At 42.8% G+C, this 17,691-nt stretch overlaps 1 protein-coding gene across 3 annotated transcripts in view; it reads left to right on the top strand.

Annotated features, from left to right (window-relative positions):
• The window catches only part of LOC142200837 (mitogen-activated protein kinase kinase kinase 3-like), a 108,558-nt gene that overhangs the window by 74,324 nt on the left and 16,543 nt on the right, over positions 1 to 17,691 (top strand). For all 3 annotated transcript variants that reach the window (XM_075271478.1, XM_075271477.1, XM_075271479.1), the window contains 8 exons: positions 1,754 to 1,867; positions 2,050 to 2,164; positions 3,576 to 3,694; positions 6,052 to 6,125; positions 8,725 to 8,789; positions 9,692 to 9,784; positions 13,721 to 13,909; positions 14,144 to 14,292. In XM_075271478.1, the coding sequence (XP_075127579.1) occupies positions 1,754 to 1,867; positions 2,050 to 2,164; positions 3,576 to 3,694; positions 6,052 to 6,125; positions 8,725 to 8,789; positions 9,692 to 9,784; positions 13,721 to 13,909; positions 14,144 to 14,292 (918 nt within the window). The remainder of the gene's footprint in view (positions 1 to 1,753; positions 1,868 to 2,049; positions 2,165 to 3,575; positions 3,695 to 6,051; positions 6,126 to 8,724; positions 8,790 to 9,691; positions 9,785 to 13,720; positions 13,910 to 14,143; positions 14,293 to 17,691) is intronic.

Genomic DNA, 17,691 nt, shown 5'->3' with positions numbered 1-17,691 from the left:
TTCTTTTTGTGACTGGAGGTCGCAGTCATAACACCTTCAGGGTTGCAAGGTAACTTTAATTCAACAAGTTACAGGGTAACACTGCAATCTTTGTTTGCAAGGTGAGAGTTGTGGCCAAAGTTGCCCCGGCTGGTGTTAGACGGTGACTTAGCAGCATATTGATTTGCTAGCAGTGGTGATGCTAATCCATAGGAAATAGAATTTCTGTTCTACCATAAGCAGAATAGAGAGACATGTACAGAGCATCCTGCTGCTGGGCCAGTGTTGTGCTCTATGTGGTATATGGGAGCCCATACTACTTCTAAAAATGGCCTAGGCTGCATTGTATAGGGTAAATGTATAGGCTGGACTATTCCTTTCATTTATTTTATATTAAACAATATGTTTGGCTAGCGGCAGTCTTAAAAGAAACTACTGTGTACTATCCCTAATATCTGTGTAAATGACGCTTAGGCCCTGTAGGCCTCTGCCATACAATTGATTTGTCATTCACCAGCCACTTACTACTGGTAATGGAGTGAGAGTTTCACTCTATTATTGATTTTTAGAGCACCATAAATTCCATGTTGCTTTACATTATTACATTATATCTATGGTGGTGTATATTATAATATAAATTCCATGGCGCTGTGTATTATTATATTAATTCCATGGTGCTGTACATTATTATATTAGTTCCATGGTGCTTTACATTATTATATTAATCCCATGGCGCTGTATATTATTATATTATGTCCATAGTGCTGTACATTATTATATTAACTCCACGGTGCTTTACAATATTATATTACATCCATGGTGCTGTACATTATTATATTAATTCCATGGTGCTGTACATTATTATATTATATCCATGGGGCTGTATATTATTATATTAACTCCATGGTACTTTACAATATTATATTATATCCATGGTACTTTACATTATTATATTAATCCCATGGTGCTGTACATTATTATATTAATTCCATAGTGTTGTACATTATCATATTAGTTCCATGGTGTTGTATGTGGTGCTTTTTTATTATTCACAATTTTTGCTTGTTCTTCTGTAATTGATGACACTTTTTGTGTATAATATTCCAGGATAACACCATAATTCAGGTTATACAGATACATTATCATATTTTCTAAGTTTTACCCAGTGTTAGATTCCTCAGTATTACTGGGTCGTTTCATGATAAATCTCATTAATATTATACAATTGGTACAAGCTGAAGAAACTATGGAAGGAATCAGTGAGTGTGTCCTGTTATTACAATAGCCTCGCCTACTCTGTGTAGTCACGGCTCCTGATATCAGCAGTTACAGTACGTGTTATGGGAGGAATCTGTTTGTCCTCTTTTATATTGACCTGTGCTATGATCAATCTTGCAGGTTTGTCATTAGATTTAAGTCATACTACATTTATGTTACAGCAAACCAATTAATGCCAAGTGTTACCTTAGTAGTAGCGACATATAGAATATAAACATTGCTATTGTAAAACATCTTGTTTATCCCGACATTAATTGCTATTTCTGGCATATTTGGCCATACTGAATTGTTTTGGCATTAACTTTTTCCATATGGAAACAACTATCCCTATAAGATAAACTTGTATTTGAGTAGTTTTATATTATCCTAGTGCCCTCTGCTGGTAATTTATCTGATACAACATTGGGATATAGAACTAGGATACAGAATTCCTTTACACACTTAGTATCAGTCGTCTGACAATATTTGGTAATGATTTCTTATGTTCTGTCTGTAGCTCATTGTACCACTGAAGTACCAGGATGACTTGGATAAAGCCATAGAACACATGGACATGAATCCCTCTCATAAGAGCCTGAAGATATTAGCTAAAGCACCAGTGAAAAGCATAGTGAGTAACGCTTCTGTCTCCAGTCGCCTTTTCTTCTTGTGTAAAAATCTTATGAATTAGTTTCAGTCACTTTTTTATTTATATCTATATTTGGGAAAGCAGGATGACAACCTATTTGGCTGCCAATGCAGAAAACTCCAGGACATCTTAGTAAAATGTCTCTTTCTTTGCCCATAACTCAGTATCTACAACCAGTGGGACCAACGCATCACCATGATATGAAGATCTCAAGGTCCATGGGAGACATTCTGGGTTCTCTCTATAAAGATGCTGGAAAGACAAGGAAGTGTTCAACGGGTAAGAAGACATCAGTCTATCTATCTATCTATCTATCTATCTATCTATCTATCTATCTATCTATCTATCATCTCTCTATCTATTATCTATCTATCTATCTATCTATCTATCATCTCTCTATCTATCTTCCTATCTATCTATCTATCTATCTATCTATCTATGTATCTATTATCTCTCTATCTATCTCCTATCTATCTATCTATCTATCTATCTATCTATCTATCTGTCTACCTACTATATCTATCTGTCTGTCTATCTACTATCTCTCATTGTCTATCTATCTATCTATCTATCTATCTATCTATCTATCTATCTATCTATCTATCTATCTCCTATCTATATCTATTTATTTATCTATCTATCATCTATCAATCTATCTATCTATCTCCTATCTATCTATCTATCTATCTATCTATCTATCTATCTATCTATCTATCTATCTATCTGTATGTTTCTCCATCTATTCATCCATCTAATATATGTATCCATCCATTTATCTACTTTATCAGTCTGATGGACAGTCACAAGTTTTTGGACCATGACAAATCTATCTATGCCAGACTATATGCAGGATTTGTCTCTGAAGCATCCCCAGCTTTTCTCATCTTTCTCCTATTTCATGTGACAGTCAGAACAATAAAAAAAAATATATAGTTACCAACAGTCCGGAATTTGCTAGGATTTTCCCAATTTTTCAGCAACAATCCCAGCAAATTCAGCCTGTTGAAGCCCTGAAAGTTGTGTATACCAGAATGTGTGCCAGGGTTGTTCCCTGGGGAAGGCATAAATACCCTGATTTTTACCTACCAGACATTGGCAGTGATGGGACACTTTAGCAAGCCTCTGATTGAATCTTCTGCATTATAGCAAGTGAAGTTTTGGAGAGTCTTCCTAATTCTTTGCATTGTTTGTATAATTGAAAAGTACTTAATCAATACCCTCTGGAAAACAAGCATTTCTACATCTTGTCTTCCTTGTACATTGTGTAGCCATGCTCATGGGACAAATTTCAAAAAAGTGAAGGAACATCCTCACAACAATGCTTTAACTCAACCAGACTTGAAAAACAAATTTTATGAGATGCTCTACATTGTGAAAACCTCTACATCTAGATCCATCTATTCATAGCTTTAAGATGTTTAGTGTCTGAATTTAACTCGTCTCTGGACATTTCTTTTGTTTAGTTCTGTTTGACATCTAAAAGAAATTGCATAAGGCTAAGGCGCTATGTAAAGTCCCGGAGCTGACTTTCTGCTTCCATTATAACTATAGGAAAACTTATGGCAGAGATGGAAAAATGTTGCCAGAGCCAAAAAATGGCGCATCATTAAAGAGGTTTATCCTGGTAGTTTTCCATTAAGCTGAGCCGGGCGCTCTTAGGTTTGACTCCTCCATTGTTTTGTATCCTCAGGCTCCTTACACACTGGACGCAGCTCTCCCCCTCCAGGGAGTGTCCCCGATGAACAGCAGCAAATAGCTCGGCAGAAATCGATAACAAGTATCAATAGCGAGGGAGAATTCATACCCGAGGTAATAGAGCTTATATGGTACAAAGCATCTTGGGATTGCTTTTAAGGAATTATTTGTAAACCCATATACAGTTAGGGCCAGAAATATTTGGACAGTGACACAAGTTTTGTTATTTTAGCTGTTTACTAAAACATGTTCAGAAATACAATTATATATATAATATGGGCTGAAAGTGCACACTCTCAGCTGCAATATGAGAGTTTCTACATCCAAATCGGAGAAAGGGTTTAGGAATCATAGCTCTGTAATGCATAGCCTCCTCTTTTTCAAGGGACCAAAAGTAATTGGACAATGGACTCTAAGGGCTGCAATTAACTCTGAAGGCGTCTCCCTCGTAAACCTGTAATCAATGAAGTAGTTAAAAGGTCTGGGTTGATTCCAGGTGTGTGGTTTTGCATTTGGAAGCTGTTGCTGTGACCAGACAACATGCGGTCAAAGGAACTCTCAATTGAGGTGAAGCAGAACATCCTGAGGCTGAAAAAAAAGAAAACATCCATCAGAGAGATAGCAGACATGCTTGGAGTAGCAAAATCAACAGTCGGGTACATTCTAAGAAAAAAGGAATTGACTGGTGAGCTTGGGAACTCAAAAAGTCCTGGGCGTCCACGGATGACAACAGTGGTGGATGATCGCCGCATACTTTCTTTGGTCAAGAAGAACCCGTTCACAACATCAACTGAAGTCCAGAACACTCTCAGTGAAGTAGGTGTATCTGTCTCTAAGTCAACAGTAAAGAGAAGACTCCATGAAAGTAAATACAAAGGGTTCACATCTAGATGCAAACTATTCATCAGTTCCAAAAATAGACAGGCCAGAGTTAAATTTGCTGAAAAACACCTCAAGAAGCCAGCTCAGTTCTGGAAAAGTATTCTATGGACAGATGAGACAAAGATCAACCTGTACCAGAATGATGGGAAGAAAAAAGTTTGGAGAAGAAAGGGAACGGCACATGATCCAAGGCACACCACATCCTCTGTAAAACATGGTGGAGGCAACGTGATGGCATGGGCATGCATGGCTTTCAATGGCACTGGGTCACTTGTGTTTATTGATGACATAACAGCAGACAAGAGTAGCCGGATGAATTCTGAAGTGTACCGGGATATACTTTCAGCCCAGATTCAGCCAAATGCTGCCAAGTTGATCGGACGGCGCTTCATAGTACAGATGGACAATGACCCCAAGCATACAGCCAAAGCTACCCAGGAGTTCATGAGTGCAAAAAAGTGGAACATTTTGCAATGGCCAAGTCAATCACCAGATCTTAACCCAATTGAGCATGCATTTCACTTGCTCAAATCCAGACTTAAAGCGGAAAGACCCACAAACAAGCAAGACCTGAAGGCTGCGGCTGTAAAGGCCTGGCAAAGCATTAAGAAGGAGGAAACCCAGCGTTTGGTGATGTCCATGGGTTCCAGACTTAAGGCAGTGATTGCCTCCAAAGGATTCGCAACAAAATAGTGAAAAAAAAAATATTTTGTTTGGGTTATGTTTATTTGTCCAATTACTTTTGAGCTCCTAAAATGTGGAGTGTTTGTAAAGAAATGTGTACAATTCCTACATTTTCTATCAGATATTTTTGTTCAACCCTTCAAATTAAACGTTACAATCTGCACTTGAATTCTGTTGTAGAGGTTTCATTTCAAAACCAATGTGGTGGCATGCAGAGCCCAACTCGCGAAAATTGTTTCACTGTCCAAATATTTCTGGCCCTAACTGTATGCTATTATTGACATGACACTGGTATAATAATAATTCTCTAGCTGGTATAGTGTGAACTACATATCGATAAATGGGCAATAAAGTTGTAGAGGTTCAGTAACTGTTGTCCAACCACCTAAAAAAAAAAAAAAACTTTTAAGAATACACACCACCCTCAAGGACAAGTAGTGCTTGAATGGAGGGTTAGTCCTCAAGAGATCCTTGAAAGTGATGTAACCTTCCTCAACTATTCAGTGTCTGTCCAACATTTTCGGAGTGTGGAGAGGGATTAGGAAGCGAGGGGGTTTGATATGGACCCAAGCAGTAGTATAATGGGGAGGGGGAGGTCAATGGGGTTAGTATTCGTTGTGTTGGTTAACCATTGTTAGTGGGTTTAAATGTATTTTATATTTTCTAGAAAGTTCCTTTATCTTTATATCTATGTAGGAGATTTGGGTTATATATAAAGGGAGTCGATCACCAGAACCCAGCAGATCACCCATGCCTACAGATAGATAGGTTAGGGTCACACATATTTTTGGACCTTCAAAGATGGACGTTCATCACCAAGTCTCTCCCAGCAGATGTTTTGATTTCTGTATTAATGTGTTAGTGGCTCTTATTGTCTGTCTCACATTATTTTTCTCTTTATATAGGGTGTGGATCCTTTCATTAGCCCAAATGGTTCTTTGTCTAGTAGCTGTCAGTCACTCGATCAGTCACTGGACAGGTATGAAGGCTATGCATTAAAACTGTATATTAACTTAAACTATCAAGAACTTCTACCAATGTTTAATAATACGTATATGACATATTTACACTTATTTTTTAATACATCTCAAGTGTAAGTTCCACCCACGAGGAGCCAAAATGAACTCCTTGCTACTTCAGTTGAGTCTGGCTGTGACAACTCACAACAAGAGTCTTTGAGATCTGATTTGTATGTAAATTACTTACCCAGTCTACAACTTGAAGAAAATAGGGCCTTGGCATCCTAAAGATATCGCTTCTATATCATTAAGTAATCTGGTTAAGACCTGAGGACTACAGTTCCTAAGGCGCACATCTTTGTTCCATCACATTGTATACTAAATTTTCCTTCAGACTTGCATACCTGACCTGTTGCATGCTATTACTTACCTCTTCTTGGTCAACTAAACCTGCTTGCTGTTGTTATTGGGCAGTGTATACTTTAAATATCTATAGCAATGGAGCTTCCATTTTTTTGTGTTTTCTTAAAATCCATGCCTCAGAATAGCCTCTGTTTACAGCAGACAAGTTTCATGTTGTACATGATGTCTGATATACAAGGATCTTGTTATAGTGCACAAAGCACTCACTCACTTTTGGCTTAGGAGTCCAAAGGGCGGTCCTACTTAGTGATTGACAACCTTCCTATAAGTGTACATGCAGTAGGGCCGCCCCCTTGACTCCTAGGCTTATACTGAATCTTCTACCAGAAAACTATATATCAATCTGCTCAGCTCTTCCGGCTCTATAACCCTGTAGATCTGACTGTATGTTCAATGTGCGAAAATCCTCAGGGTATTAGACCAATCGGGTGAGGAGGACTTCGGGTGAAGCGTGCACAGATTCAACAGTATAATTCCAGGATTTCTTCAACACTACGCGTTTCGGGCTCTCTGCCCTTTCTCAAGTGTAAATTTAAGAGCTGGCTGTCTGCCGCTATGATGAGTTGCAAACCACTTTTGTATCTAATAAACTGTTTGTATCTAATAAAAGCTGTTGAAGAAATCCTGGAATTATACTGTTGAATCTGTGCGCGCTAGAACAGTGTACAGATATTATCAGGTAGGAATATATACTCACTGTCTAAAGAGTGACATCAATGGATGAGGTCATGTGATTTTCTAATAGGCAGTGGAAGATTAAGTTCCTTGAAGAAGGAAATCCAATGTGTAGGCAGAGGAAAAAGGGAAAACCTTTGCTCCCAGCTGGGTGTCTCCTGGGTAAACATTCCTCAGATAACTCAGACAACTGCTTCTCATATAATGACAGTCAGACCCCAAGGAAAAGACAAAGGCTCGGCTGGTTTCCTAAACTCTCATTAATGCTTGTCCTAATATCCGTAAATATATGCTAATTTGCCATATGTATCTATTAACTTACTTACACGTTACCTTAAAGAAGCACGTCCACAAAAATATATTCCCTGGCCCCTAGGCTGGTTTTACACGACCGTAGTGTTTTTTGCGATCCGCAACACAAATTTCCCTCTAAAAACTCATTCCGCAGACGTCCGTTCCCAACCGCAAAGTGCATCCGCAACGTTCCGTGTGTATCAGTATTATGCGGATCTGCAAAAAACAAAACACACCACAAAACACACACGTTGGCATCCGCAATTGCGGATATACACTGATGTATGTTCAGTGTATATCCGCATAACTGCATGCGCCCATAGACTTGTATGGGACAGTCCGTGCCGTAAAATCACGGCCATTATGGACATGCGGTATACTGCACGGTTATGGCACGCCATACCACGGACAAAATCTACGGTGGTGTAAGAGGCCGCATAGAAAACAGTGAGTCCGCAAATGGTCCACAATTTAAAACCCGCAATTGCGGACCATTTGCGGTCTTAAACTATGGTAAGACCAGCCTTATAGTCACAAGAACGCCATAATTGGCCATCTGACGACCATAAAAATTAATTTCGATGGCTCGTTGTAATGGACCATTAAAATATAGATCACTCTCTATTTTTGTCCGTTTTCAGTGATCTCTCCATATACTGTAATGTATGAGGGATCTGTGAAAACGGTCAATCCCCCATGTGCAAAAGAGCTGTGAAAAATGGATGGTCGTATGATTGTAGGCCTAGGAAAGGTAAACTGTTAGGAAGGTGATCTCTATTCATGGCTGCATTTGTGCATTGTCCGATCCCTTCTGCTCCTCAGCTTAGTCATGTGACCAGCAATACGACTCTCCAATTGACCCGTCTCTTATGTGTGGACAGAAGTCAGTTTATCTCTTCATTGAGGACCCCATCTGTCCACACATTAGATGCCATGTCAGTTGAAGAATGCTAGAGCTGGTCATGTGACACAGATGAGGACCAACATGATCATTATTTTAGGATTAGTTCACATTTTCATCCAGTCATTTAGTTTTTGGGGACTTTGTAAGTTGATTCTCCTTAAGATGGATGTGTCATGTTCGTGTTAGACTCCCCTCACGTAGCAATTGAGCTCTTAGTGAGACCTCTGAGGCCCAGACATGTTCTCTGAATGTTTTTCAGTCCTGTGGTAATTTTATTTCTGGGGAATCCCCGTGTAACAGACCGTTCTTGTTTTGGCTTTCAGCCCAGCTTATTCTACGCCAGTTCCAGGAAGAAAAGGTCAGCTCAAAGACAGCATCGATTGTTTAGGTAAAGACGCTCACTAAACTTAGAAAAGGGTAACTAGTAATGGCTCTCCTCCCTCCGCTACTATGCCAGGAGTTCAAGTATTGCGCTTTTGTTAAGTATGATGTCATGATTCCGATGGGGGAGGGGGAGTCTACAGAAATCTTGGAAGAAGTTTTTTAAAGGGATCTGCCACCAGTTTATGGTCTTTTAGGCCTTATTCACTCTTTTATGCGGCCATCTTTGGAACGCCTATTTTTTATAATATGCAATGTCTGGGTTTATGATTGACAGGCTCTTTGTCTGTTTTAATGGACTTAAAGACAGCCATGTGAATAAACCCACATTTCATGAATGTAGTATCAATGGCGGTCACAAAACCATCAGGCATTTCTAGCATACCTTGCCCCTTTACATTTTAATGACTTTTTCTATTGGCTGATATGAGTGTTGTATAACGTTAGTGGTTAAATCAATCAATCAATCTGGATAATGGTGTCATTGGGGGTCCTTGGGGTGCTGCAGTTTTTCATGTATTTGGGCTATTAGGGCCCCTTCAGACGGAGGATACGCTGTCTGATTTTGAACGTGTAGACGTTCCGAATCAGCAGCGTTTAAAGCAGGTCCCATTGCTTTCTATGGGAGCTGGCATATGCACGCTCCCCATAGAAATGAATGGGAAAAAGCAGCCCATTCATTTCTATGGGGAGCGCACGTATGCCGGCTCCCATAGAAAGCAATGGGACCTGCTTTAAATGCTGCTGATTCGGAACGTCTACACATTCAATATCAGACAGCGTATCCTCCGTCTGAAGGGGCCCTTAGATTGGATGGGTCTGAACGTTGGCTGTTCTCCACTTGCTGCAGGTCTCTCCATTTCTGTCATTTCTTAATGACTGTCCTCTTTATTTCTCTTTATTTCATAGATTTTGAAATTCCCTTATATGAGAGGTTTGGCAAAGGAGGAACTTTTCCCCGACAGTATCATTTTTCCCAGAGTCGTAAGGACTACAGTGATGGTGAGTGTGAGGTGTCGTCCATTTGGACCCTATGGAGAACATTATTTTGCACCAAAAGTTAATTAAATGTCACATTTTAGTGATTCTTTCTTATCTAGGTTTATTACAGAGATACAGCACCCCTGATTTTTTTTTTTTTTTTTTTTTTTTGCCTGCGCCTGCCTAGTGTGTGGCTGCATGTGTTTACAGCTGCTGAAACTAAACTGATCTTTCTCTATCCCGTCCTTTTTTCTTCACTTTTTTCTATTACTATAAGGAGTATTAGTATAAGAACTTACCATGGGCTGGAATTTGATGCAGAAACTCTTATAAAGAAATCCTTTTTGAGCCTTTTTGTCTGAAGCATGCCTCCACACAGACAAGGAAGACTGGTTTACACTAAGGAGACACTATTACACCTTAGAAGCATGCTGCAGGACAAGCTGGACAAGCTACAGGACAAGCATGCTCTTACCATCCCCCACGAACTAATAAGGAGACTTAGAAAACGCAGAAAACGCGGAAAACGAGCCGGCATACTGAGACGCGAAGGAAGAAAACGCAAAAAGCATGTGATCCCGTCCATCATTATGGGGAATGTGAGATCAATTGTGAATAAGATGGATGAACTGACAGCACTGACCAGACATCAACAGGAGTTTCGTGAGTGCAGTATGATGCTGTTTACAGAGACTTGGCTTACTGAAATCACTCCGGACATACTTGCCTCCGTGGAGGGCTTCAAACTTCTTCGGGCAGACAGAACACTGGAGAGCGGTAAGCGAATAGGCGGAGGAATTGCAATATTTGTCAATGAGAGATGGTGTAATCCAGGACATATTGTGGTTAAGAAACAATTGTGTGGAAAGGATATTGAACTGCTAGCCGTGGGCATGAGACCTTTTTACCTGCCAAGGGAACTATCACATGTTATCGTACTAGCTGCATATGTCCCCCCCTCTGCTAAAGCTGACGCTGCCTGTGAAGTCCTCCATGTTGTTGTGAGTGAGCTGCAATCATCTCACCCCCATGCTCTGCTCCTAGTGTCTGGAGACTTCAACCATGTCTCAGCATCCACTCTACCAGGCTTCACACAGTATGTAACCTGCCATACAAGAGACAACAAGACGCTGGACTTGCTCTTTGCCAATGTAAGGGATGCATATAACTCATCTGCCCTACCACCCCTAGGCAGATCAGATCACAACCTGATACATCTGCGACCCACATACATTCCACTGGTGCGCAGAGAACCGGCGGTTACCCGTACCGTGAAGATTTGGTCAGAGGGAAGTGTCGAGTCTCTAAGGGACTGCTTTGATATAACTTTATGGGAAGTGTTTCAAGACTCATTTCCAGAGGACATTGAGGGACTCACACATTGCATAACGGACTACATTAATTTCTGTGTGGACAGCACGGTACCAACTAGGAAGGTGAGGTGTTTCTCCAATAACAAACCATGGATTAACTCTGAGATTAAAACTCTCCTCAAGCAAAAAAAGAGAATTTTTAGGTCTGGGGACAAAGATGGCCTGGGGGCGGTTCAGAAACAGCTGAGACAATTGATCAGGGAAGGGAAAGCCAATTACAGACGGAAGATGGAGCTACAGATGGGGGAGGGTAGAATCTCTGAGGTGTGGGACAGCCTTAAGGCAATTTCAGGACACAAGGAAAAGACAGGGCACCGAACAGCAGGGGACAGGAAGTGGCTTAACGAGCTTAATCTATTCTTCAATAGATTCGACTCCAAGCAAATGCTCCCTCCACCAGCATGTCAGCCAACCGCCCTCCCCTCACACACCAAGACCCAACCCCCACCGACCTGCGGTCAACTGCAATCTGACTATCTGATCCTGCAGGAGTCTCAGGTGTGTAAGGAAATGAAGAACATTAGAGCGAACAAAGCGGGGGGACCAGATGGTATAAGCGCAAGAGTTCTTAAAATGTGCAGTGACCAGCTGTGTGGTATTATAACGCACATGTACAATATGAGCCTGAAGCTGGGGGTGGTACCTCAACTGTGGAAAACATCTTGCGTGGTACCAGTCCCAAAGAAACCCAACCCGATGGGCTACAATGACTACCGACCTGTAGCACTGACATCCCACCTGATGAAGGTCCTAGAGAGACTGGTCCTGACACACCTACGCCCCCTAGTGAGCTTCGCTCTGGACCCCCTCCAGTTTGCCTACCGGCCAGGCATTGGGGTAGATGATGCCATCATCCACCTTCTTCATAGAGCTCTCTCTCACCTGGAGAAACCCGGGAACACTGTGAGAATAATGTTCTTTGATTTCTCCAGTGCGTTCAACACCATTCAGCCAGGGCTACTGAGGGAGAAGCTGAACCTTGGTGGTGTGGACCATCACCTGTCCAACTGGATCCTAGACTACCTGACAAACCGCCCTCAGTATGTGAGAGCCCAGGACTGTGTGTCTGACACTGTGATCTGTAGTACGGGGGCACCTCAAAGTACAGTTCTTGCCCCATTCCTCTTCACACTGTACACTGCTACTTCAGGCACAACTCATCCAGCTGTTACTTACAGAAGTACTCCGATGACTCTGCTATAGTCGGTCTTATCACTGATGGCGATGATAGGGAATACAGAGACTTAAACCTGGATTTTGTTGAATGGTGCCAGCAGAACCAGCTCAGGATTAATGCTGGGAAGACCAAGGAGATGGTGGTGGACTTTAGTAAACGGAGAGGTGCTCCGACCCCGGTGGAGATCCAAGGAACATGTATTGAGATAGTCAGGACCTATAAGTACCTGGGCGTGCTCCTCAATAATAAACTAGACTGGGCTGATCACCTGGAGGCGCTGCACAGAAAGGGCCACAGCAGACTCTACCTGCTCAGGAGGCTGAGGGCCTTCGGAGTCTGGGGGACACTTCTTAGGGCCTTCTTCAACTCTGTGGTTGCCTCAGCCATCTTTTTCGGTGTGGCCTGCTGGGGAAGCAGTATATCAACCAGGGACAGAAATAGACTTGACAGGCTGATCAGGAGGGCCAGCTCTGTCCTGGGGAGCCCCTTGGACCCAGTACAGGTGGTGGGTGACAGAAGGATACTGTCTGTGGTGACCTCCATGCGGGAGAACAAATCCCACCCCATGTATGGGACCCTGATGGGACTTGGCAGCACTGTAAGCGACCGTCTGCTTCACCCCAAGTGTGAGAAGGAGCGCTATCGCAGGTCCTTCCTTCCAACCGCGACCAGGCTGTATAATCTACATCAGACCAAACGAAGAGCTCTCCGCACAGAGAACTAATGATTATGAGGATGACCATGAGGTCTTCCTCTTTCTCTTCTGTTTTTCCTTAGCTGCCATGGACTCCTAGTATATCTTCTCTTCTCAGCTTATCTGTGTCTACGTCTGTAACATATTACTCTGTATTATCCTGTATCTGTATTACTATGCTGCTGTAACACGCTGAAATTTCCCCAAGGTGGGACTATTAAAGGATTATCTTATCTTATCTTATCTTATAGTACCATATTCAGTTCTCAGAGGTGTTACTTCAAACGCATGGGCCTCAATGTAAAATCTAATAGCACTTACCAAGTGCTATCTATAATACCGGTACCTTCTTATATTGTACAGCGGCCAGGCCCCAGGGCTCCCCTATCACTGCACCCCTGTGCCCCTGGCCAAATAATAGAAAAGATGGACGGATCAAATACAAAGGTGTAACTTGAAACCTGGGCCACAATGCAAATTCTGATAATGCTGGTACCTCTTTTACCCCTATAGCTATGCCCCTGGCCAAATAACTAGATAGATAGATAGATAGATAGATAGATAGATAGATAGATAGATAGATAGATAGATAGATAGATAGATAGATAGTCACCCAAATGGACCCTTATTGATGCCCACGGTAATTCAGTTTGCTGCCTCAGAAGGCCTTATTTTACCAAGGAGTATCACTATTCTTTTTTTTTTTTTTATAGGTCGGCGAACGTTTCCCAGAAGTTATGGCGCACCTGACAATCCATTCCAATTTGGTTCCAGCAGCAGGAAAAGAAGTATTATGGGAGACAGCCTGATGCAGCTCGATGACCATAGAAAAATGAGGTGGACCAACTCCGAACAAAATATACCCTTCTTACATTCCTCACAGGCTGACCACTGCCACATATGTAAGTGTAGTAACCTACCGATGTCTGGTGCTAGTGTTAGTTATAAGATGATCTTACCGTGTAGATATTTACATATTCCGGTGTATACACTATATTTTTAATGGCTGAAATTTTTCAGACAGTCAAATTCTCTACAAATTTCTCCCTTACATTTATAGTCAGTATCTGATAAATTCAGAATATGCATCGTAAAATAGCAAAATAGGTAATAACAAGCATATTTATGCCGTATAGCCCCACAGGCTCCTGAGAACTGGAGGCTGGGTAAGCTGCTGGGACGAGGAGCGTTTGGAGAAGTCTATCTTTGCTATGATGTAGACACTGGTAGAGAACTGGCGGTGAAGCAGGTGCCGTTTGACCCAGACAGTCAAGAAACAAGCAAGGTAAGATTATTCTACTGAAAGGGTTAATAAGATTTACTAAAGACACAGGTCAAGAAAGTAAAAAAAAAAACATGTAGCAAATGCAAATAGCCCCATATTAGGAGAAAAAGGATCATCATGACTGCAAATATAACAATTACAATAAATCTCTGGATTAATGTCCCATCCTGGACTAGGACCATTTAGTATTGTTATAGACCTAGGTATAGATTATAACAAAGAGTATTCTGAAAATTGTAAGTTATTTTCCAGCCAGTATAACCTATATACTAGGGAATATAGGATCTTTGTGGGATAATAACATAGGTATACAAGTGTACTTTTAAAGTGGATGCCAGACCCTCTTTTGAACACTGGATAAATGGGGCCCTACGAATACATTTGTTATAATTAGAGATGAGCGAACACTAAAATGTTCGAGGTTCGAAATTCGATTCGAACAGCCGCTCAATGTTCGTGTGTTCGAACGGGTTTCGAACCCCATTATAGTCTATGGGGAACAGATACTCGTTAAGGGGGAAACCCAAATCCGTGTCTGGAGGGTCACCAAGTCCACTATGACACCCCAGGAAATGATGCCAACACCTCTGGAATGACACTGGGACAGCAGGGGAAGCATGTCTGGGGGCATCTAACACACCAAAGACCCTCTATTACCCCAACATCACAGCCTAACAACTACACACTTTACACACTCAATACCACCTCTCTGACAGTAGGAAAACACCTTGAAACATGTGTATTTGGCACTTGCAGTGAGGAGAGCTTGTCACCAGCAGTGAATTTGGCCCTTGTAGTAAGTTGAGGTTGGCACCAACATTTGTTTTGAAAATCAGGGTGGATTGAGCCTCTAACCAGCAGAGTTTGGGCAAATTCATGGTGGAGGGAGCCTCTAAAAACCCCAGTTTGGACCAATTCATGGTGGAGGGAGCCTCTAAAAACCCCAGTTTGGACCAATTCATGGTGGAGGGAGCCTCTAAAAACCCCAGTTTGGACCAATTCATGATGGAGGGAGCCTCTAAACAGCCCAGTTTGGACCAATTCATGGTGGAGAGAGCCTCTAAAAACCCCAGTTTGGACCAATTCATGGTGGAGGGAGCCTCTAAACAGGCCAGTTTGGGCAAATTCATGGTGGAGGGAGCCTCTAAACAGGCCAGTTTGGGCAAATTCATGGTGGAGGGAGCCTCTAACCAGCCCAGTTTGGACCAATTCATGGTGGAGAGAGCCTCTAAAAACCCCAGTTTGGACCAATTCATGGTGGAGGGAGCCTCTAAACAGGCCAGTTTGGGCAAATTCATGGTGGAGGGAGCCTCTAAAAACCCCAGTTTGGACCAATTCATGGTGGAGGGAGCCTCTAAACAGCCCAGTTTGGACCAATTCATGGTGGAGGGAGCCTCTAAAAACCCCAGTTTGGACCAATTCATGGTGGAGGGAGCCTCTAAACAGCCCAGTTTGGACCAATTCATGGTGGAGAGAGCCTCTAAAAACCCCAGTTTGGACCAATTCATGGTGGAGGGAGCCTCTAAACAGGCCAGTTTGGGCAAATTCATGGTGGAGGGAGCCTCTAAAAACCCCAGTTTGGACCAATTCATGGTGGAGGGAGCCTCTAAACAGCCCAGTTTGGACCAATTCATGGTGGAGGGAGCCTCTAAAAACCCCAGTTTGGACCAATTCATGGTGGAGGGAGCCTCTAAACAGCCCAGTTTGGACCAATTCATGGTGGAGAGAGCCTCTAAAAACCCCAGTTTGGACCAATTCATGGTGGAGGGAGCCTCTAAACAGGCCAGTTTGGGCAAATTCATGGTGGAGGGAGCCTCTAAAAACCCCAGTTTGGACCAATTCATGGTGGAGGGAGCCTCTAAACAGGCCAGTTTGGGCAAATTCATGGTGGAGGGAGCCTCTAAAAACCCCAGTTTGGACCAATTCATGGTGGAGGGAGCCTCTAAACAGCCCAGTTTGGACCAATTCATGGTGGAGAGAGCCTCTAAAAACCCCAGTTTGGACCAATTCATGGTGGAGGGAGCCTCTAAACAGCCCAGTTTGGACCAATTCATGGTGGAGAGAGCCTCTAAAAACCCCAGTTTGGACCAATTCATGGTGGAGGGAGCCTCTAAACAGGCCAGTTTGGGCAAATTCATGGTGGAGGGAGCCTCTAAAAACCCCAGTTTGGACCAATTCATGGTGGAGGGAGCCTCTAAACAGCCCAGTTTGGACCAATTCATGGTGGAGGGAGCCTCTAAAAACCCCAGTTTGGACCAATTCATGGTGGAGGGAGCCTCTAAACAGCCCAGTTTGGACCAATTCATGGTGGAGAGAGCCTCTAAAAACCCCAGTTTGGACCAATTCATGGTGGAGGGAGCCTCTAAACAGGCCAGTTTGGGCAAATTCATGGTGGAGGGAGCCTCTAAAAACCCCAGTTTGGACCAATTCATGGTGGAGGGAGCCTCTAAACAGCCCAGTTTGGACCAATTCATGGTGGAGAGAGCCTCTAAAAACCCCAGTTTGGACCAATTCATGGTGGAGGGAGCCTCTAAACAGCCCAGTTTGGACCAATTCATGGTGGAGGGAGCCTCTAAAAACCCCAGTTTGGACCAATTCATGGTGGAGGGAGCCTCTAAAAACCCCAGTTTGGACCAATTCATGATGGAAGGAGCCTCTAAACAGCCCAGTTTGGGCAAATTCATGGTGGAGGGAGCCTCTAAACAGCCCAGTTTGGGCAAATTCATGGTGGAGGGAGCCTCTAAAAACCCCAGTTTGGACCAATTCATGGTGGAGGGAGCCTCTAAAAACCCCAGTTTGGACCAATTCATGATGGAGGGAGCCTCTAAACAGCCCAGTTTGGACCAATTCATGGTGGAGAGAGCCTCTAAAAACCCCAGTTTGGACCAATTCATGGTGGAGGGAGCCTCTAAACAGGCCAGTTTGGGCAAATTCATGGTGGAGGGAGCCTCTAAACAGGCCAGTTTGGGCAAATTCATGGTGGAGGGAGCCTCTAACCAGCCCAGTTTGGACCAATTCATGGTGGAGAGAGCCTCTAAAAACCCCAGTTTGGACCAATTCATGGTGGAGGGAGCCTCTAAACAGGCCAGTTTGGGCAAATTCATGGTGGAGGGAGCCTCTAAAAACCCCAGTTTGGACCAATTCATGGTGGAGGGAGCCTCTAAACAGCCCAGTTTGGACCAATTCATGGTGGAGAGAGCCTCTAAAAACCCCAGTTTGGACCAATTCATGGTGGAGGGAGCCTCTAAACAGCCCAGTTTGGACCAATTCATGGTGGAGAGAGCCTCTAAAAACCCCAGTTTGGACCAATTCATGGTGGAGGGAGCCTCTAAACAGGCCAGTTTGGGCAAATTCATGGTGGAGGGAGCCTCTAAAAACCCCAGTTTGGACCAATTCATG

The sequence above is a fragment of the Leptodactylus fuscus genome, chromosome 4, assembly GCF_031893055.1.
Source record: "Leptodactylus fuscus isolate aLepFus1 chromosome 4, aLepFus1.hap2, whole genome shotgun sequence".
NCBI classification, from domain to species: domain Eukaryota; kingdom Metazoa; phylum Chordata; class Amphibia; order Anura; family Leptodactylidae; genus Leptodactylus; species Leptodactylus fuscus.
This window is presented reverse-complemented; position numbering and strand designations above follow the sequence as displayed.